The sequence below is a fragment of the Rhipicephalus microplus genome, chromosome 8 (genome assembly GCF_043290135.1).
Source record: "Rhipicephalus microplus isolate Deutch F79 chromosome 8, USDA_Rmic, whole genome shotgun sequence".
Taxonomy (NCBI): domain Eukaryota; kingdom Metazoa; phylum Arthropoda; class Arachnida; order Ixodida; family Ixodidae; genus Rhipicephalus; species Rhipicephalus microplus.
The window spans coordinates 33,999,141-34,021,672 of record NC_134707.1 but is presented as its reverse complement, the minus strand read 5'-3'; the positions used below and the strand labels follow the sequence as shown (position 1 = coordinate 34,021,672).

The 22,532-nt window shown below is 45.3% G+C and overlaps 2 protein-coding genes across 2 annotated transcripts in view; both read right to left on the bottom strand.

Moving 5' to 3' along the window:
* LOC119164360 (juvenile hormone acid O-methyltransferase) overlaps nucleotides 1–21,589 on the bottom strand; it is a 66,935-nt gene extending 45,346 nt beyond the window's left edge. The window contains exon 1 of the mRNA XM_037416537.2: nucleotides 20,967–21,589. Within this exon, the coding sequence (XP_037272434.2) occupies nucleotides 20,967–21,557 (591 nt within the window). The 5' untranslated portion in view covers nucleotides 21,558–21,589. The remainder of the gene's footprint in view (nucleotides 1–20,966) is intronic.
* Nucleotides 170–7,067, bottom strand: LOC119164361 (juvenile hormone acid O-methyltransferase). The gene is made up of 4 exons (XM_037416541.2): nucleotides 6,920–7,067; nucleotides 5,220–5,883; nucleotides 1,587–1,743; nucleotides 170–394 (listed from the first exon to the last, which is right to left on the bottom strand). Exons 2-4 carry the CDS (start codon nucleotides 5,841–5,843, stop codon nucleotides 213–215), a joined length of 963 nt encoding a protein of 320 aa, XP_037272438.2. The 5' UTR covers nucleotides 5,844–5,883; nucleotides 6,920–7,067; the 3' UTR covers nucleotides 170–212.
* Nucleotides 21,590–22,532: the final 943 nt, after the last annotated feature.

Genomic DNA, 22,532 nt, shown 5'->3' with positions numbered 1-22,532 from the left:
GTTGTAATTACGTGTTCCGGCATATTTTTAAACAAGCTAAGTGGGACACCATATATATATATATATATATATATATATATATATATATATATATATATATATATATATATATATATATATATATAGACATATATATCACGCATAGGTGCAGGAATGATGTGTTTGTGTCTTGAGCCCCCTTTCTCTCCCAAATCTTATTCGACTGTACCCGTTCAGGCTTTTTCGTAATATTCTGGTGGAGATTTCGATGCCTTCACTACGAACATTCGACACTGGCCTCTGCCAGCATCGGGAGCGTGTAGTTTTCGGACTTGATCTCGAATGAAAGTATCCCACGCAGGTTTTTCCTGGTCTGTGAGCAGATGGGAAATCGGAGAAATGGCCTTGTACGCAGCTGGAAAAAAAAAATCAGACATTGTTGTCAAGGTCAGCTTTGCATCAAGCTTAATACCACTAAAACGTGAAAGAAAATGAGCATGGTAATTGAAGAAACTGGCAGTGGTCTGCAACGTATTCCCTTGATAGGGTGCTCGCGAGTCAGAAGGCTGAAAATGACCTTTCTCGCCGTACCGCAATGGAGTGCATGCCGGGCACATTCAACAACTCAAACTCATCGCACCACGTGCGTGATGTGGGCTACACCGGATTATGCTTATTTGCACGTGGTGTCATGCACACGGATGGCCGTGGCTCACGACGCCCGAGTGCTGATGTCATGTGACATTGCTGTCCTCGAGTCATCTCTACATGGCCTCCGATATCGAAAGGCATCGTGTGAGGACGACCTTGCAGTCAAATTTTAACATGCATAATATGGTAAGTTGAGAATTCCACAAAGCGGAGAGGCCTGCGTGATTTATCATGTCTAGTCCGTTGTTATTTCGAAAGGATCAAGCCGTCTACATAATACTTAGTCTATGTACTCAATAGACTTTGAGAGCGTAGCTAATAGGAACACGGTTGTGGACTGAGTGTCAAAGCGGTTGTGCATGCGACTCATAGCATGAATAAGGACGAAAGCAAGCGAAAGAGACTGCCTCGAGGAGTTTACCACCTCGAGGGCCAGCGAGATTCCGCGTTACCGTCTGTAAATTTTCATGTCTGCTCGTGCTACTTGTGAGGGCGCTACACATGCCTATCGCCAGGCTTGGGAGAAGAAGCCGTGCGATCGTCACTAGACCACTGCGGTGGGGTGGCACGTGATAAATCGAGTAACAGTGACGAAGACATGGGTTACACTCTCAATTTTTTCTTGGAAAATTCTCAGACCTACTATTGATTCGTGGGGCTTCAGAATAATTACCTCACAGCCTGGTGGTGCAAACAGGTCGAAATGTTTCTTGTTCATGAAACCTCCACCTGATGCGCAAACAAAGCGCTCACTTCTGACACACTTTAAAAATGCACTACATCCCAAAACATCAGTACTTCCTTTCGAAAATTTAGATAATTTGGTTACTTATTACGACACCCCCCTTCGCATAAATTGAAGTGGTCGCATGAATCGGGCATATTATCACATATGCATCATTGTGTCTGGTTAAGCGCGTTCTTTTCACATTTATGATCTATAATAAAGTCATTACCAAAGATATCATCTTCGCTCCATCCGTCGAACATTGTCGATGTCAGAGCTTCCATAATGGTCGGGAAAAGTCCGGCTCCTTGCAGAAGTCTGGAGACAAATCGCAACATGTCACTCTTCTTCATATCATGCGTTTTTAGAATGAATTTCTGCAGCGTCTGTTGAGGGAAAGAAACATACAGCAGTACCGGTCACTTGAAGTCAAGAAGAGCTCCCCGTTGGATCGTGACGAAGTGGTAAAATGAGTTCTGCGGAAACCCGCAAGGAACAGGTTCTGCGGAAACACGCTACAAGCGGGTGGTTGTCTTTTTTTTCCCCTTTCTTAACCCTTCAGCCAGCTTGCGCGTTTCCGCAGAACTCATTTGCGAAACTTATGTCCATGTGCTTCGAGTTGTCGGTGAATTCGCCCTCGTGCTGTCAATTGCTAGCGTCCTGGTTAGCTCATTTGGCAGAGCCGCCGCCCCGGTTAGGCGTTGGTCCATAGTTTGAACCCCGGACCAGGAACAATACTTCGGCAACTATAAGCTTTTCTTTCAGAGAATTCTTTATGAATTTTCTTGAGGCTTCGTGCTACAAACGAGTGGTTGTCTCCTTTCCACTTTCATGATGACGTGGTGTACTGGGTGAACTAGATATAGATTGATTGCGAAACTTAGCGCAAGAAAAATGGGGCATGCGGTAAAAGGCGCTGGAGAGCGCTGAACGAGAACCGAAGTTTATCGAAAATTGATAACACTTCACACAGCTGGCAAGAAAGTCACAAAAACCAACCAATATATTCATCAAGTGCTCATACAAGTTCAGCTGAAGATGCAACAGGTGTTTGTTCTGTTTTTTTATGGACTAATCCTCGCCATGAATTTGCACCAGCTTGCCCAGAACACCTGCTTGCTTCATGTCACCTAATAAATTGTCGCGAGTATGGCTAACTGCTGTCGGCGTGAAATGAAACGTTAACTGTGGACGGAATAGTTATACCGCGAGAACAGAACGACGACAAAAAGACAAGAAGGAGACCCTTTGTCGTTGTTGTGTTCCTGCGCTATACCTACCATCATGCCATACCAATTAGCCGAAAGCGCCACGCCTATAAGTTAACTGTGGAGCACGTGGGGCATGCAATAACAAATCTGTATTGTGCACCATACAGGAATCGCCGCTCACAGGTGAGCATCCAGCACTGTGCTATTCCACTACAATTTTTTTTTCGTTTGTGTTCATTTTCTGATAGTCCTTTCGAAAATGAACCAGGGGGAGCTCTGGCGATGAAACGGTTAAGCGACCATGAAAATGATGCGTAGTACACGGATGTTTTTGGTCTTCGTACCTGCGGGCCTCAAACGGAGTTGTGACTTTATTAATTGCTGCGTTTTGTTTTGTTTCTTTAAGTAAAAAAACTAATGGTTTAACTTTGTGACCCCATTTGAAATGGCAGTCAAAAAATATCAGTTATTTATTTATTTGTTTGTTAATAATTTAAGATATTTTTGTATTAATTTATTCATTTATTTTGTAATACGCTCCGGGCCAAAAGTATTGTAAAGGGGGAACGAAACATGATTTTCTTTACTGATACAATGTTAGTGTTTTTATAGGGAACTATGATTTTTCTGATATTGTGATCATGGGGGCCCGCATGGGTTCTGTCTTTTATTTTATTTCCTAATATATCCTCCATGTTGGAGGAAGAGTGAATATGGTGCTCAAATGCTCAACTGAAGGTCACTGGTTCGACCCCTGCCATGGCCATCACGTATCGATGGAAGCGAAAGGTTAGAGGTGCGTGAAATGTGCTGTCACGAAATAAAACACTAGATGGTCCAAATTTTTTTGAAGATCATCACTGCGGCACACCGCGCACGTTAAAGAACACCGGATGGTCAAAATTTGCGAAGTCATCCACAACGACGTCTCACACAATTATATCTTGACTTTGGGGTGTAAAAATTCAGATGTTATTAGAACCATTTCTAATATCTGAATTAGAACAGATTTGAAAATATCGCGGTGTAGGGGGATTTCTCGGTGCTGTCAAACCTGATGCACGCGTCTGCTAATGGTGATGACTGGACTGCGCTCATTGTAGCTTTGCTAATGCTTAGTCTATGCGCTCCGCTGTGTGCGTTTTATGCGACGCCGATAGTAACTCTGGCACGGGCTACAAAATGACTCTGGATAGATGAAGACGATGGCGTTATTGTTGAGGCGCTCAGTTTAAGCCGCCCCCTTGACCGGCATTCTTGTGCGTGGTATGTGGTGTTGATACGGTTAGTTTCTTCTAATTAAAATCTCCCTGTAACAATATAATACTACCATGTTTTTAAAAAGCATCTTTCAGTTTCTATTGGGGAGAGAATGGGTACAACAATAATGGTTATACATGGCGTGATGTTGGTGCAAGTCCCGAGGTAACATCAACTGTACTCACGCACTAGTCGGCTATGAGTTGTACCTGCTGCACATAAACAATGAGGAGTGAATTGTGGGCCAGCCAATAAAAAAAAAACAAAATAGTGGCTATCCAGCTCTCCAGCAGTGATTTCAGCCACAAGCAGGTCACCTAGTTTCTAAACACTGCCAATCGTGTTCACGCATATTGACAATGTCTATTACAGGAGGACTCCCTTGCAGATGCTGCGTGATAATAACACTAAAGTCACACAATAATGTTTTTATACGTGTTTTCTGGCTGCAGTGCTTAGAGAGCGGAGACAATGTATGCAATGCATCTAAACGCAATACACAAGTAATTGTTGCCTTCTACTTCTTGCTGCCTCTGGTCTTAATAACTAATGCGACTTAGAACCCATTTTCAATGTTCAACTCTAGAAATTCCGCAACCTTGAGCAGAATCTTCTTAGAACACCTTTCTCAACGTCCATATTTAAAAATTCCGCAACCACAGAGCAGAGCCTCAGAAGTTACTCAATGCACAGCATTGGTGGCGTTAGACCACGCCAATCGACTTATACTAGCTACGTTTCGGCGTGCTTGACGATACCACTACTTTACCCAGCCATCTACCAGCACCAGCGCTATCTTTTTCCTTTATTTCACTTAATTTTTGGCGAATGGAAACACCCGCTGTGGTGGCCTAGTGAATAAGGTACTCGTCTGCAGACCCGTAGGTCGCGGGGTAGAATCCCGGTCTGGGCGCCTGCATTTTCATTGGAGGCGAAAATGTTGTAGGCCCGTGTGTTCAGATTTTGGTGTGCACGTTGGAGGACCCGAGGTGGTCGAAATATCCGAAGCCCTTCACTACGGCCTCTCCCATAATCACATCGTGGTTTTGCATTGTTGAACCCCACATGTAAATAATTCAGTGGTGAAGATTTCTAATGAACATTTCAGATAAATCAGATGAACATTTCTCAATGTTCATCTTTAGAAATTCCGCAGCCACAGAGAAGATCCTCAAAAGTTACTCGATGCACAGCATTGGTGGCGTTAGACCACGCCAATAGACTTCTACTATCTACGTTTGGGTCTGTTTTACGAGTCCACTACTTTGCCCAGCCAGCTACCACCGCCAACACTATCTTTTTTTTTATTCATTGGGGCTTTGGTGACTTGAAACGCGAGCTGTTTTACCTAAATCAATGACTAGCTGCGTGTGCTTCTTTTTAAAGCATACCTCTGAGTACTTTGCCCACGGGTACATTCTGACTGCAACCTTGCAAAGCTCCACCGGCTCCTGCGCTGCAGAGAACACGAGGAGACATTCGCCCGTAGCCGACATAAGCCTGCTGATGTTCTTGAACGCTGCGCTGATGTCATCCACCCAGTGAAGACAGAAGAAAGAGTATACCCTTTCAAACTGACCGAACTTTTCCAGAAACCACGTGACGTCAGCGCAGATATCGAGAAGTTCGAATCGGAGCTTCTCGTGGGCCGAATGGCGTCTTGCGTATTCGACCATCTCTCGTGAGCAGTCGACGCCGACGATTCTCCGGCAGGGCAGGCACTGAGGCATCAAGACGTCCCGGGTGAAGTCGCCCGTGCCACAGCCGACGTCGAGGAACTGTTGCGATGGGTCTGGCTCTGTGCTGAAGGCCAGTCGGCAAAAGTCGAGGACAGACTGGCTGTACCTGCGCTGTATGATGTTGTGCTTCGCGTACTCCGTAACGCAGAGGCGTACGTTTTCACCAGATGGCCGCCTGTGATGGTCAGTGTGACCATTGACCCTCTGGGTGGTAGCTTGGGTACCACTCACAGCTTGGATAGCAGTTATACTGGGCGTGGTACCTTGGGCAGGCATATTTGGGAATTCTTACAGATTTCCTGATGTCAGAATCAGTCTGCAAAACCCAGAAATGGTAGGCAGAATTAGGGATGAAAAGTCTTATTGGCAGCGAGAGTCGAAAGCAAGCCGATTCAATCCACCTTACTAGCTTCTAATTAATGGGAGCTCACGAAACTGTGACATTGACTTTTGTTATGTATTCACAGTGACATATCATGTATACCTCTACGTCAGGTTTCGTTGCCCGATTGCACGTCGTACAAAACACCTACATGAAATCTCTTTGAGTACGGTACTTCGACAACTTACTTTAGAAAAGCAATGCGTTTCGCATATCACAGTGCGTCCCCCACAAGGACTCCGCGAAGCACAATCCCCGCGAATTTATAAAAAATTAAACAGCACCGCAAGCTCATTTAGACTCACTTCCCGAAAGTCAACAAAACCCCGAAAAGAGGCAGGAAACTTGGCGCAGAATTGAGGTATTAACATTACTCCACTGAAGAAGTATGGACCTGCTATCCCACGTGATCTTTTCAGCCACCTATGAATTTTCTATCAGCCTTGCACAGCCATACGCCATGCGAGAGTTCGACTGCAACCTATGTCTACCACATTCATTCCTCCAGCAGTACGAGTTACCACGCTGTGGTTTGCGGTCGGTGGTCGAGGTCGCAGGCTTGAGAGTGGCGGAATGAAACTGCAGTCACGACGTGTAGCCTGGGGTCGAGTTCAAAGAAAATTACATAAAAATTTTTTCTGCCGTGACGCATACATGAATTGGTGCTTTCATTGCCGTTCAAGTGAACTGCAAACGATTGACAGAAACTGTTTTCTAACGCCGTATAATGCTACTATGCGCTGGCCTGCTTGTTCCTTATACTTTTCACAGCTGAATGCTTTGTTGCATTTTCTGATATCACACCACATCCTCCTTATGATTAGCCTTGAGCCTCATTGATTAGGAATAGGGGCAGTGATGTATATATTGTGAATGCTTCTGGAAACACTATGATATGCATAAAAAGCTGTCAAGCCAGTGATCTAATATACGTGGCTGCGGTCATGCAGAAGTAAAATACCAAACTTACGCAGAAGATGAACAACTTTCCGTTGGACAGTACGAAGGAGGAAAGACAGTTGCGACAAGGTGATTCTGTGAATGCTGGCCTTGCCGCAGAGCTTACGGTACGTGCACAAGGCCTTCAGGGGCATATGTGAACATTATAGCATATAATGACCTCAATTTAAATCAGAACTGCTCCATCGAGACTGACAGACGTAATTGATATGTTAGATGTAATTTTAGAACTTGACAATCTGTTCTGTGCGGTCCGGAGGTTAGGGCCGGAGAAAAGGGCAGGCGGACACCTGTGGATCCAGCTGCATGCGAAGAGAAACGACGGGTCACCTGAACACGTGAAGTCTGCATGATTGGAGTTTATGCTGTTCATTTGCATGATGGTCATTATTCTGCATGCTCTGTACGGTGCGCGGAAAACTAAAATTGACCTACATTAAAAAAGATATTGAAGCTAATTTTCTGAAAAAAAAGTCGGTGTGAATGTTATTCTAGCGGTGAAGCCTAAATTAAACCCAGCACGTTAAATTACAATACTCCATCATTAGACCTATTCAATTAAGTAATCTCTATATGGTAAAAAAAACTCACTGTGGCATGAACCACTGTATTTGTTGGCATTCTCTTCAAGGTCTCATTTCCTACAAGGTTCATTCGAACACGGCTGACACGAAATGTTATTCACGCGATATTGATATCTTGAGAATACATCGTTCTCCCGTCACCTATGCTGTCTTTTCATGAGCTGTCTTCTATCTTTCCGGTGAAACGCTTCAACACGTTCCAGCCTGTGTAAAGGGCCGGATTAAAGGCTGTGGCGTGTACCCGTTACATTCACCCAGCAATCACGTTATGGCGTCGGGGAACTTCTGCAGACGCGTGATGAACCAACGCGTTGTATCCTAGTCAGAATATCGTATGCCCCGCCGCGGTGGTCTAGTGGCTAAGGTACTCGGTTGCTAACCAGCAGGTCGCCGGATCAAATCCCGGCTGCGGCGGCTGCATTTGTGATGGAGGCGGGAATGTTGTAGGCCCGCGTGCTAAGATTTGGGCGCACGTCAAAGAACCCCAGGTGGTCGAAATTTCCGGAGCCCTCCACTATGGCGTCTCTCATAATCTTAGGGTGGTTTTGGGACGTTACACCTCATATATCAATCAATCAGTCATGTCAGAACATGCTGGTACGTATTAACGCATTCGGGCACGCATAAGTGGCTGTGTGAAGGGCTTTGGCCGTACATTATCTCATCAATCACGTGATTGGAGTCCTGGAACGAGATTCTGCAAGTGCGCGACGAACGCACGTACTCTCGCGTCACATGGCGATTAACCCGCGTGGCATGCATACTCCAACTAAAGTTTGAGAAGAGTAATGGCGACCTCTGAACAGCAATGGCAAACTCTGAACCAGGATATTCACTTCAAAAGGTGCGGGAGACGTATAGATCTTGTTGATGATTTTAATGCTCTCCCACGCTGATTGGGCGGGCTGGGTGCAGCCGCGCGCAGCTGAGCACACGATGCAGCATTTAGGCGTAGCCACCGTATAGCGACTCTCTTAACGCAGTGGGGTTTTCCAAGATATTTGCAACTCATAGACTGTCCACATGTGGCATTTGCGATTGGTCAAGTTTAGTTGGACCGTGTCGTGAGATGATTGGCCAAATCCAGGCATCTTCTATAGATCTACCTCCTAATTCGTCATCTACTGATTCCTTACCGCGGCCGCTACAAACCTCAGCTGGTTCCGCCGCTGCGCACAAGACGAACATGTTTTCCCACGCAGGTGACATAAGCCTGCGGATGTTCCTGAACGATGCATGCGTGTCATCGAGCCACAGAATTGAGAAGAAAAAGTTTGCACTTCTGAACTGGCCAATCTCTTTTAGCACTACTAGCACTTCAAGCACGCAGTGCAGGAAATCTTTTCGAACTTGCTATGTGCCCACTATGTGGCTTTAAAGGAATAGGTGCATAATGTGTGTGCCTTTTGTAGTGAATGACCGGCTTTGAAGCATCAATTCATGGTGATAATCACATTTTTCGACATCCAATAACAGTGTACGCTGGTACCACGCAATATTAGTGCAATATTTCCTGTCGCATTACGAAGCATGTGTACAGGACGCGTGTGCTTTAAAGCATGAAAGTTACATTCGGTGCATTTCTAAGTAGAAGTTATTTTTACTGCATTCACAAATAGAAGTGTGGCTGTGTGGTAGAGAACCCGCTTGCCCTGCAAAAGACCTGGGTTTGACTCAGTTATGATTCAGAATTTTTCGATCTATTTTACTTTCGTCTTTCTGATTCTTGTTCCGGCACAAGATGATTTTTCTATCACTACCAGCAGCGCCGACACCGACACCAAGGCCGGAATATCTACTAAAAGAACTCATTAACGCAATCTCATCAAAATGTTTGACATTGGCACATATGTCGCGCACTGCGAACTGATCTTCGTGTGGGCTTGGCTGCGTTTCGCGTACTCAAGTATATCTTCAGATCAGTCGACGCCGATGATTCTGCGCAGGAAGGGAAAGACTCCCCGGCAGCGAAATGCTCCGCGTGAAGTCTCTCGGTTCCACCACCGACATCGAGGAACCGTTGCGAAGGGTCTCTGGCTCTGTGCTTAAAGCCAGTTGACAAACCTTGAGGTCAAGCTTTCTGTACTTTCACTCTAGCTGGTTGCGTTTCGCGTAGGCTTCAACGCAGAAACGTGTGTTGCCGCTGTTTCGCTGGCAGTACGACTGAGTGGCGCCACTGCTGACGTACTGTGCCATTGCGGGTACACCACAATGGCACATTGGGTTAGCTTGGGTAGGCTTCTTTGACAATGCTTTTGAGCTCCTGGATGCCACCAACTATCAGCACGCTAAAATAACGGCTACAGCATGAACAACGAGTATCTTTGTTGATAAAAGCACCAAGGTGGACACTATCTACAAAGTAAACCGAAAGAAACGATTCTGAGGGCTACTTTGTTTTGTTGATATAACATTGATGAAAACACAATGATGATAAATAAGGTATATAAAATTTTATTTGATAATTTTGTCGCCATTTAGTAATTCCGATTCAATGTAAAGAAAGAAGCGCCCGAAAAAACAACAACATGCTGATGCCTGCGTACGAACGTACCAGTGGCAAGCTGTCTTTTCGTCTAGCTTACTTTCGTAATTAAAGTAGAGTTAAAACAGTACAATCAGCGTCCCGCACAGTCACATGGTTTTGATTAGCATCTACAAGATTTGGCACTATTTTCAAGCAGAAAGGTTGAAATTGTTCTAAATCCCACTGTAAGGGGTGTGACGCGAGATTTCTTCGCCTGCCAACCATCACCAGCGTTTAACTCTTTCAAGCACAGAACTGCTGTTTTGGCGGGACACCGAGCTTTATTGAAACAATGGCAAGATATCTCACAGAAAATTATTTTCTCCCAGGTACAAAAAAATGACAATTTTAGTTCAACAGATATGCATGGCCGTCACCGGAAGTGACTAACATGCAGTAAGGGGCTTGTGGTCAAGTTCTCAGTGAATGTAGAGCTCTTCCTCTCTAAACTACGTAGCGTAGCTACTATTAAAACACGACCTCCTACACTATCAACATAGTATGAGCAGCACAAACTTATACATCATTAAAAATACCTCGGGTCCACCTTTTAGCGCACCTTGAGGACGATGTAGGCCGAAAGAAAGCAAACGTAGCATGCCAAATTGAACAACGAATGAAGTGGCGTCATCACTGTCAAATTGCGGAAAGCTTTAAAATATGCGCCATTTGTGAACCGGCATGTGGGGCTCTGGTCTTTCAAGAAGAAAAAATGAAGAAAAGGTAGTTACCTGGAGTGACCCCCGTGCTGCAAAGAATTAGAACGAAAGCAACAAACACTCACATGTCGCGTTCTGAAGTCTCACTAATTGTGTCACTATGACTAGCACCTTTCGAATGATATAAAAAGCCTAGACAAGACTACAATCATATCTCTAGAACAGTTGACGCCGTCGTTTGTGCGGTAGGGAAGACGCCATGGCAGCCATTCAGAATTCCTCGGCAATTCCTCGGCAACGTGTGCTGACGATGAGTGGGCGCTTTATGAACATTGAATGCAACCGATAATTCAAAACGTTTCATAGTTTTACTTTGTCTTTGATCCTTTAGCCTGCCTAACACCGCAAAAGCGCACAAATAAACTTTTCTTTGCGTATTTGGGCAATGTCGTTCAGCCCACCAAACTTTATTGGTACCCTGAAACCACTCTATTAGTGCGTGTCCCCGTCCAAAAAGCAAAAGTTCGGGGTCCTTTGTATTTTTTTATTTTAGCATTTCGTGTCTTCTTTACCTATATTTTTCTTCCTACTTTCAGCCACCAATTCTCTTTCCACACAGAACAGTAAGTCAGTAATTTTCATACACATAATAAAATATTTTCTTTTCAATTAGGAGTTCTCTCACTGCAAGTTTAACAAAACAGCGCTCCATGTCACTCAACCACACTCTGACATGGAGCCAATAAACAACGTTCAGATTGCGGACAAAGACGATTCTTCGTTCATTTATTATGCATCTCTCCTTCCTCATCAATCTTGACGCCTCATATGTATTCTGTTATTAACTAAGTACACACAGGTGCAATACGCAGGCCATTGTCAGCAACGAATGTATACTTTCACGCTCCTCGACAGAGCCGTGCGACTTAGTGTTCTTCATATCGCAATCAAAATTAACCTTTGTATTTCTATATGTGAAACTGCAGAGTTGCGGCATGAAATATCAGTTGTTCTCTTGGAGAGACAAACATTAGACAAAAGTACGCAAAATTGGAGTCTAGAACCATTTGAGCCATAAGTTGCTAAAAGTGTTACCCTGTTTTTATCTCTTAAAGCAGGTTTAATACCTGCCAACATGTGATCCACTACGTTTCTCCTATACTTGCCCTTATTATATATATATTTGTGCGTGTGTGTGCGTCCAGGAACGATGTGCTGGTATCTTGAGCCTTCTTAAGTCTTGCTTGCCCATATCGCACGTGACTGTTCCCGTTGAGGCTCTTCATTGATCCTCAAGAGGGGCTTTTGATGCTTTCACTACTAACATTGAGTAGTGGCCTCTGCCAGCTTCGGGAGCGTGCAGCTTTCGGACTTGATCTCGGATGAAGCTGTCATACGCAGGTTTTTCCTCGTCTGTGAGCAGATGGGTTATGGGAGAAATACCCTTGTACACATCTGAAAGAAATAATTTAGACATGCTTATCAATATCAGCTTATTTTATGCTTATTACCGTGAAAACGTGACACAAAATGAACGTATTCATTAAAAAATACTGACGACGGTCTGGAACGTATTCTGATAATATGGTGTTCGTGCGTCAGAAGGCTGAAAATAACATTTCTCACTGTACCGCAATGCCATGCATGCCGTGCATTGCGATAAACCAGGCTCCCCACACCAAATGCGGGATATACACCACAGTGTGTCCCTTCGCAGGTGGTGTTATGTACACAAAAACATCATACGACATTGTGGCCATCGAGTAATCTATACGTGGCCTCTGATGTTAAGAGTAATTGTATAAGGACAATCCTGGAGTCGACTTATAACATGAAGCGTGGAAACTTGGGCAAGTTGGTAGGACATGACTGAATATACGAACCGCGCAGCTTAAAAGTACTTACAGTGTAACTACGCAAGCGAGTAAACAAGGGTAAAAGAGAGCGCTGTAAGCAAAAAAAAAAAACAGTGCTCTTTTCTATTAAGCAGAGCAGCTTTAGTCGGAGCGAGTGGACGCGCGTCGTGTCGGCTTCGTTTTCAACAAATGTTTTGCAGCAGAAATCACCTGGAAGCCCACAGGTCTTTAACACACTCGTATTCAGCTTGTCATGAGAAATCGCCGGGCACCAAGTTCCTGGTGGAGACTTCAACTTTGACACCTTTACCGACGCATTCTCGTCAACCATGCTGGCGGAAGAGCTACGCCTAACGCCTGCTAAGCCACCGGCAGTGCAGCTGCAAGAAACGCTGCTGCCTAGGTGGGCCTAGCTCCACGGACACCAAGAAACGCCGGTCGGCGCGTTTGACGCGTCCGACCTTCTGAGAACCAATGGAGGTCTCTGTGGAAGGACAACTTATTTCCCGTGAACAATTTGAAGAAAGCTCAGGATACAGCACCGTGGGATAAAAGACATTGACTCACGGGCAATCAATGGAGCCCAATGCGGATTCTCAACGAGTGAATAACGGCAAGAAACAGCGTGAGCAACGCCTGCGTCAAGTAACAAGATTAAGCCGGATGCCTCCACTGCCCCGAGGCGACTACAAGATCATCATCTGACTTAGAGGCGGCCTGCGACTCGCCGATCATGGAGTCGCCTGACTGGTGACTAGGTTTACCACACCACTGAAATTTCGAGAGAGGCCCAAGGTGAGGACACAATATGCCCAAATTTCCAGCAAGATATTATCGTGTGAGCACACCCATAGAGGTGCATGCTGATAGACACCAGAATATCTCTCGCATTGTGGTCGGCAACAAAGCGTACGATACCAGCGCATATGAAGCAGCACCAGACTGTACGTCAAAAGCGGTGATACGTGATATCCCGTTGGAAGATACCGCTCGAGATAGTGCGGCTGATGTGATTACATCGAAGAACCCCGCAGCCATCGCTGCAAAATGCCTCAGAAACACAACGAAGGTGATCATACTGTTCGCTGCTTTTCGCGTGCCGACATACGTTCGATACGGTGCAGCAATGTTGAGGTGCTCTCGTCCCCGTAAGCAGATAGGCATGTGTTATCAATCTGGTCGCCTGGGGCACCACGCGGACGTACGCTGAAATTCGAAAGAACACGTGGGCCATGGCTGTGGTACGGCCAACCACCCTGCAAGACCACCAAGGCAAGCCCACTTGTCAAATATACGGCGGCGATCAGCAAACGGCCGAGAAGGCGTGCAGGGCACGTTACAAGACGCCGTACCTCAGGAAACGCCGGCGATAGGAGCGACAACAACTACAACAACAATATGAAGTCTACCCGACGAAGCCAACAACGACGCCACCCGTCGACAACAGCCTGAAGCAGCGGAACACTGCTCCTACCCTGAAGCCCGGAAAAAATTTCTGGTCTAGATCTTGGTCGCGGTCACAGTCAATGCCCCGCTCCCGGTCGCAGTCTACATCTCGGAGCCGTACGCCTAGACCTAGCACAACCTTCAAGGTGGACTGTGCAGACGAAGTCAAGGGGGCAAGCTCGGGGTATGAGGAGGCCGCTTGTCAAGGCAAATTCGATAATTGATGGACCGAAATAGAACAGCTGAAATTGATGTTAGCTCAAAGCAACCAAAAAATGACAGCTTTAGGAGAGGAAAACACGACCCTCAGGGAGGAGTTGGACCATTGTAAACGAACGGAACATGCTCCACCAGTAGCGCCAGCTTTATTAGCTGTTACGCCGACAAAACAAAAATTGAAGAAGGTACGACACCACCACCTCCCAAGCGCAGAGCCGAAACCCAGGTCAATGAAAACAAACTCACACGCGTGACGCTCAAAAATAAAGTCCAGAAGGAACTTCAGCAATCATTCAAAGAAATAAATGAGTGGATGAGCAACTCATCCCGACTGATCTCGGCCCTTACTCACCGCGTACAGAATATAGCTAAAATTACCCAGCAACAAAACGAACACCTACAACAGTGACTCATCGCTGTGGAGGCTAGAGTCACCCCCCTGCCAGCTAGCAGACTGGACCCCATGCCGACTGTGAATTTTCCTTCCTCGTCGCCATTCTGTGTGATACAGCTGACGACATTCCGACCCCCTGCATCTCATCATAGCTAGAAACCAATGGAAGCAATGGAATTGTAGCAGTTACGTAAATAAGCAAGCAAATCTTCACCAATACCTTTAAGGGGAAAGTTAAGCCCGATGTCACATTATTGCAGGAGACACATTGTCTTCGTAAATTGGCAGGCTATTGCACGATCGGACATGCCAGCAGGGAGACGACTGTCCATACCACCTTAGTTAGACGAAAGCTTACGGTTGTGCAACACGACACAGAAATTTTTGGGTATACTAAATGCCTACAATATAAACAATATATTTATTGAACTGGTTACGCAATGCAAGACGCATGAAAGTCTTTTTATACAAAACATACACAGCAACTCAAGAGAAAAGAAGCACACTCTTTAAACGCGCCCTCAACATGACTGGCCAAAATCTCATCCAAAAAGCGGGGGACTTCTACGCACCAAACACTGCCTGGGGATACTCTTATGTGTTTTGTAAAGGTAGGGCCCTCTGGTTTGACTCGCAAAAGCAGAGATTAACTCTCATCACCAATCCTAGCCCACCCACGCGTGCGGTCACTAGTTCCAATAAAGACAGAACACCTGCTGTAACGTTCACGAGAAACACATCAGCAGCCACCTGGAAAAATGCCCAAGAGGACCTGGGCAGCGACCACTACATCACCGAAGTACACGTTCAAGGTGGCCCACGTAAACCTACGGGAAAACAGCTGAAGTTAGTTGACTGGACCCAGTTCCGCAAATCACGTGAGAACCAGGGCAACCCATCAGCGTCATAGAGGACAGGGTGCACACGCTTAAACAGGATGTTAGTAATGCCACCCGAATCATACCTCCTGAGGCACACCTCGAAAAGATCGATAGCTGGCTTCTGCACATGTTGGGGGCAAGGCGATCGCTCCAAAAAATAAGCGGAAGAAACAGAAACACAACAGAAATCTCAGGAAATGCATAGCACTCCTCGACACAAAGATAGGGACGTTAGCACCACAGCTGAGCCGGCAACACTGGGACGAAACCTGCGATGCGATGGACAGGCAGCTAAGTCTTAGTAAAACACGGCATTTTCTACAGTTCCTGCTCGATCCAGAAGACAATAAAACGGCCCAATGACAAACCATCAACGAACTAATCCATGCATACAAGGGCACCGACGATGAGTTTCTTAGGGAGGTGGAGCTCGAATACATCTCTCAGGCTCCTACTCAGCAGCATCCAGGTTATACGGGCCAAGTCAACACCACTCTAGACGAAAAGTTTACCGAAGCGGATATCAAATACATCTCTCCGGCTCCTACTCAGCAGCATCCCGATCATATGGGCCAGGTCAACACCACTCTAGACGAAGAATTCAGAGAAGCGGATATCCGTGCCGCCCTACAGAAACTTGACACCAAATCTGCACCGGGTTCTGACACCTTCACGAACAAGATAATAAAGTAATTTGGACGATGAGTCGATATCACAGACTACAATATAACCGCTAGAACACCGGAATATTTGCCCCCGCCGTGGAAAAAGGCCCAGGTGATTATGATTCCGAAGCCAGGCAAACCACTGAATAGGGACAATCTTAGGACCGTATCTTCAACATCTTGTATAGGCAAATTGACGGAACACGCTTTCCTGGCTAGACTAACAAATTACCTCGAAGAGTATAATTTTTTCCCACACACCATGATCGGCTTCCGCAGGCATCTTTCCACGCAGGATGCCATGTGGGAGCTCAAGCGTCACATAATATTACAGCACGCTCCACTAAGAGCATACTTAGTCTAAATCTCAAGAAGGCTTTTGACACTGTCACGCATAGCCCCACTCTAAATCAGGTCAACACCCTAAACTTGGGGCTTCGCACGTACAACTGTATAAGAGCATTTATTACGTGCAGAACGGCCACAATCACTGTGGAAGCACTCAAATCGTTCGAAATAACCATGGGAAGCACGAGCACTGCGTAGGGTTCCGTGATCTCTCCCTTGTTGTTTAATCTCACCCTTATTGGTCTTCCGTGGAAACTAAAACCACCCAAGGACTTTAACACACAGTTTATGCCGACGACATCACCCTCTGGGTGTGTGGCGGCAGTGATGGTTCCATTGAACAGAGATTACATAAGGGGATTGATACAGTGGAACGGTATTCACAAGGAACTAGACTATCCTGCTCGGCGGAGAAATCTGAGCTACTGCTATATCGCCCTACACTCAGAGATAGGCCACCCAAACAGCATCCCCAAGCGCAGACAGACGCCGACATAAAACTCACTACAAGCGACGGCCACGTCATGTCAACCATGGATAAAATCCGAGTGCTAGGCCTGATCATAGAAAGTAAGGGTACCAACGGAGAGACAGTTCGCAACATTGAAGTCAGAGTTTCTAACACGATGCGCCTCATTAGGTGCATTACCAATAAACACAAAGGTATGAAAAAGGCTAGCATCATCCGTGTGATGCAATCATTCGTTCTAAGCCGCATCACCAATACGGCGGCGTACCAGCGATGGTTCACTGCAGAAAAGTCAAAACTCAGCAGTTTAATTAGGAGAGTTTACGAACAAGTGCTATATGTCTTCCTCATAACACCAGCACCGAAGTCCTCCATCAACTTGCTTTACGCCATATCCATCAGGAACACTTGGCAGACTTTTTAAACGCGCATTTTATTCCAACACACTCATCTTCACAGTGATCCTCGTAAAGCGATGTAACCATGACGTCCACGATTACCTATTTAGACGAGTTTTTTTTTTTCGCGCACCTGTCATTCGGTGCATTTTGAGTATAAGTAGTTAAATTTTGTTGACGCACCACCGCAGGGACAGGTTAGCTCCAGCATCAGCCTCACGCATAGCATCTATTCATACCAAATACAGCTTAGCGATGCGCACATGCTTCGGCTGGCTGCAACTCTACGCTTCCCGCTTACGCCTACCGCGTGAAAAATTGCGGCTGGCCAATAAAGAAAACCCGACGAGTGTCACGTTTCCCTCTTGTCAGGAAGTGGTGTTCAATAACTCTACAGCATGCCACTAGTAGGAGGCCTTAGCGCAAGTATGGCGTACACGCCCTTCTGGCTGTCAATGCGCAGCCTCTGACTTCACTGTCACCGTTCACTACCACAGCTACCACATGCACATATTACAAGAACGAAATGTTTATTCATTGTTCATGGACGTAAGTAGTTGGGGTGAATATGCATCACTAAGCGCCAACGAGGATGCGTCCAGTTTAAAGGATGCTATAGCAGTCAAGGGACATGGTGCCTCTTACATCAATGTACACAAGATATTAAACTATACTTCATTAAAGCCATGTTTTACTTTCATGTTAGGTCATATGATATCGAAGAGCGGGATGACCTTAAAGGGACACTAAAGTCGAACAACAATTTACGTCAGAGTAAAAGCTCAATGACACAATGAAAGCTCAATATGACAACATCTACAATGACAACATCATCACAACAGACCCCTACTTACCGAGAAATTGAAGTAAATGCACAGAAACACAAGCGCTGCAGTAGGATATTTTCAAAATAATCCCGATGACATCAGACGGACCGCCTGCAATCAATCACTATAGGTCCATCTAACTGCACTAGATAAAGAACGTCCGTGCCTTAAGAGACGCAATAAAATGCCCCTTGTTCATTTATGTTTGATTCATGGAAAAAAGAATAGCTGGACGTTACTATGGGGAATGGCGTGAGTGGTACGATAGTTCAATTTTCGCGTGGTTACACAAGACAGGTGGTGCCATTTAGCGGGGCGTAGTTGAAACAAAAGCGTCTGCGATCTCAAAGCCAATGGCGGGAAATTCATCGATGGCCGTTGTTGCTGCTGTGGATCCCGCTGCTTTCAGTCTGCTGCTACCAGCGCAGTAAAGCCGGGCAACGTTGGGCATGGCAACAGTGACGTGAGACGGACCAGTTGGTCCGCTTCTTGAGGCGGGTAATTTGAAGTGTGGTAACCCGATGCGGATCACTAAAACATGACTTTATCTCAAAATAAGCCCTTCCTTGGCATAAAAATATTACTACAAGGTCCCTGGACCATCGTTTCAAATATCAACGTCGACTTGATAGTTGACTTTCGTGTCCCTTTAAAATGTACACGAGACCTTAAGCTATAGTCCCCTAAAGGCACGACCATATCTTGAAATTCAATGGAGCGATGACCTTCAGAATCATTTTCTGTTGATATCTTGATTGGGTGCTAGGTGATGTCACGAACGTTCGATGGGAGCACTGATAGTGATTCTTGGAAAACACGGACGCGTGCTCGGTGGCAGCCATATTGAAAAGAGTCTAATTTAGTTCTACCGCCCCCTTGCTTGTTTCAATTCCATCCAAGTCGCGATGATACTTCTCTATTCATTGTATCTGACACAGCGGTGCCTACCTCCATTCTGTGGCAACTTTCTGCCAAAATGATTGACAGGAAGTTCTTTCCCACCATAAGGCGAGCCTTGACAAACTCCATATGGCGCGATGTATGTTTCTCTTTGCCATTTCTAGAAGTTTTTTTCTGTGCTATCAACCATATTTACGAGGTAAATCCCCAGGTGTACGACAATCTAAGATGTTAGTAATCGTACCAAAGAAGGCAAAAGTTTACCTCGGCCGTCTTTACTATAGTCCAGAAAGTGCAATACCAGGCCTTTCATACTTCCTCAACGAAGCATGCACAAACAAAAGGCAAGACGTGGGCAAAAACGAGTCACGGTGACGATGACACTGGTTCTACTCGCAAGTCTTTGGGAAAGCTCCCAAACAGGATATTCATTTGCAGGGATTCGGAACAATTGCAGTCAGCAGTTTCTGTTTCATCAAACTTCCACCTGACGGGCTAACGCAGTACTCATTTTTGATACACTTGAAAAGGATGCCTCAAATCCCAAGTAATTATTACCGCTTTTAGGAATTTTAGAAAATTTTCTTCCTTAATACCGCAGCTTCAGCTACACTCTGGAACAATTATTTAGAGTGGTCGAAGGAGCCCTGCAATTTTCATTTCCTGCGTTTAAGTGTGTTCTTGCCGCAATAATGTGGTCCAATGAAGTCATTACCTATGATTTCTTCTTCCCTCCATCCATCGAACACGGTCGATGTCAGGGCTTCCATAATGGTCGGGAAAAGTTCAGCCTCTCGCACAAGTCTGGAGACAAGTGGCAACATGTCCCTTTTCTTCATATCTTGTGTTTTCGGAATGCCCTTCAGCAGCGTCTGTTAAGGGAAAGAAACATGCAGCCATACTGGTCAATTAAAGCATCGAAAAGTTATGTCACACCTAATATCTATGGTATCCTAAGTGCAGTCAACGTCCACAAATTAGAAAAAGAAATTTAAATTGAGTTTCTACCCCGGCTACATTATCGAAGGCATTTCCCTACTTTCCGATATTAAACTTATGCGTACAAAGTGCGTTTGTGAAAAGAGTTTTGGTTGTGCTATAATACGTAGTCCCTAAGGCTATCATTTCCTCATCCTGTTAGGTTTATTAGCCTGCTTTTAATGTAACTTGAAATAAATTGCTTAGCTGTCGAATTTATATTATTAATTTTCAGCTTATAGTATGACTTTACGTCCTTAAATGGTCGAGTATTTCAACAAGATCTAGTTGCTATGTTATAAACTTATCAGTAGACCATTAATCAATGAACTTGTTTTACGGGCTGCTTGGAGGCTTCGAGGGATTTTAAACTGTCTATTTTAAAACATCAAAGAAGGTCTCTCAAAATATTAGAGGTCAATGTCGGTGTCCTTGGAACTCGTTGTTATGGAAAGACAACTATACTGAACCCTGATGTCTCTTGAATTATTTCATCGTTGCATCATATTTTTGTACATTTTACACACAATTTGTACGATGTATCTGAAAGCGTGGTAAAATGAGTTGTGGCCCTGCCATTCTAGTTGTCTCTGGTCGTAACAACTTTTGCAACTTGAAACATTTTTCTAAATGTTCGTGGCGAAAAAATTCCGCAACCATGCTCCAGAGCCTTGAAAGCCTTGAAAGTTACACAATGCGCCTAATTCAAAGCGTTGAATCACACCAATGGACTTCTACTTCTGTCTGCTTGACAAGACGATTTGTTTGCCAGCCATCTATCACCACCAGAGCTAGCTATTTGCTTTGGTCTACGTGAAATGTGTCTTGACACCGAATTCACGTGAGCTGTTTTAATTATCTCAATGACTAGCCGTGCGTATTGCTCTCTTTTTTTTTCGAGCATACCTCCGAGTACTTTGCCCACGGTTCCATTCTCGCAGCAACCTTCCAAAGTTCCGCCGGCTGGTGTGCTGCGCAAAACACGAGGAGACATTCGCCCGTAGACGACATAAGCCTGCTGATGTTCTTGAACGCAGCGCTGATGTCACTCACCCAGTGGAGACAGAAGAAAGAATACACCCTTTCAAAGTGGCCGAACTCTTCTAGAAACTGCGTGACGTCACCGCAGATGTCGAGTACTTCGAAGCTGAGCTTCTCGTGGGCCGAGCTGCGTCTAGCGTACTCGACCATTTCTCGGGAGCAGTCGACGCCCACGATTCTCCGACATGGAAGGCACTGAGGCATCAAGACGTCCCGGGTGAAGTCACCTGTGCCACAGCCTACGTCGAGGAACTGTTGCGATGGGTCTGGCTCTGCGCTGAAGGCCAGTTGGCAAAAGTCGAGGACGAATTTGTTGTACTTGCGCTGTATTTTATGGTGTTTCGCGTACTCCGGAACACAGAAACGTACGTTGTTGCCGTTTGGCCTATTGCAATGGTCCGTGGGATCATCCACAATTGTAGAAGTGCCACTGGGAGCGCCAGCTTGGGTAGGCATTTTCGTGAATGTTCACAGGTGTACTGATGTCAGGATAAACCTGGAAGATGCAGAAACTGGTAAGGAAATTAGGACTGGGTAGTTTGGTTGGCAACTGATAAGCAAGGTAGGCCAATTTAGGCTGCTACTATACCTTTCTATCAAGGCTGATTTAGGCTGCTACTGTAGCTTTCCATCAATGAGATGCTCGTGGAAATATGTCACCTCAGTTAGGAAGTGACATGATATACATATTATAACGGCTTTATCGCGCACAAAAAACAGAACAAGAAAGAAATAGATGAGCGCTAACTTTCGACTAATTTATTTTTGAAAGGAGGAAAACATATAAGGACACATGGTAACTCTGAAATAAAGCATGCTCTAAAGTCAGGTTTGTTAGCATCATTCCGCCCCCTACAAAAAATGCAACCTCAGAGAAATCATTTGGAGTACGGTGCCTGGATAGCTTGCTATTCAGAAGCGCTCCGCGAGACCATCTTTGCAAAGCCGCCGCGAATCACACACATTGTGTCATCATCATCATCATCAGCCTGACTACTTTCGCTGCAGGAAAAATGCCTCTCCCATGTTCCTCCAATAAAGTTGGTCCTATGCTTGCTGCTGTCACTTTGTACACACAAACATCATAATATAATTTGCCCACCTAACTTTATGTTTCCCCCTAACCCACTGGCTTTCTCTGGGGATCCGTACAGTTAACCTTTATGACCAGTGGTTATCAGGCCTCTGCGCTACGCTACCGGCCCATGTCCATTTCTTCTTTTAGGTTTCAACCATGATATCCTTAACCTCGGGTTGTTCTCTGATCCACTTTGCTCTCTTCTTGCTCTTAAGGCTACACGTATCATTTTCCTTTCCATCAATCGCTGCTCGTTTTCAATTCAAGCTGAACTCTCTTTGTAAGCCTTCAGGTTTCTGCTCCGTAGGTAAGTACCAGCAAGATACAAGTGTTATATATCTTCCTCTTGAGAA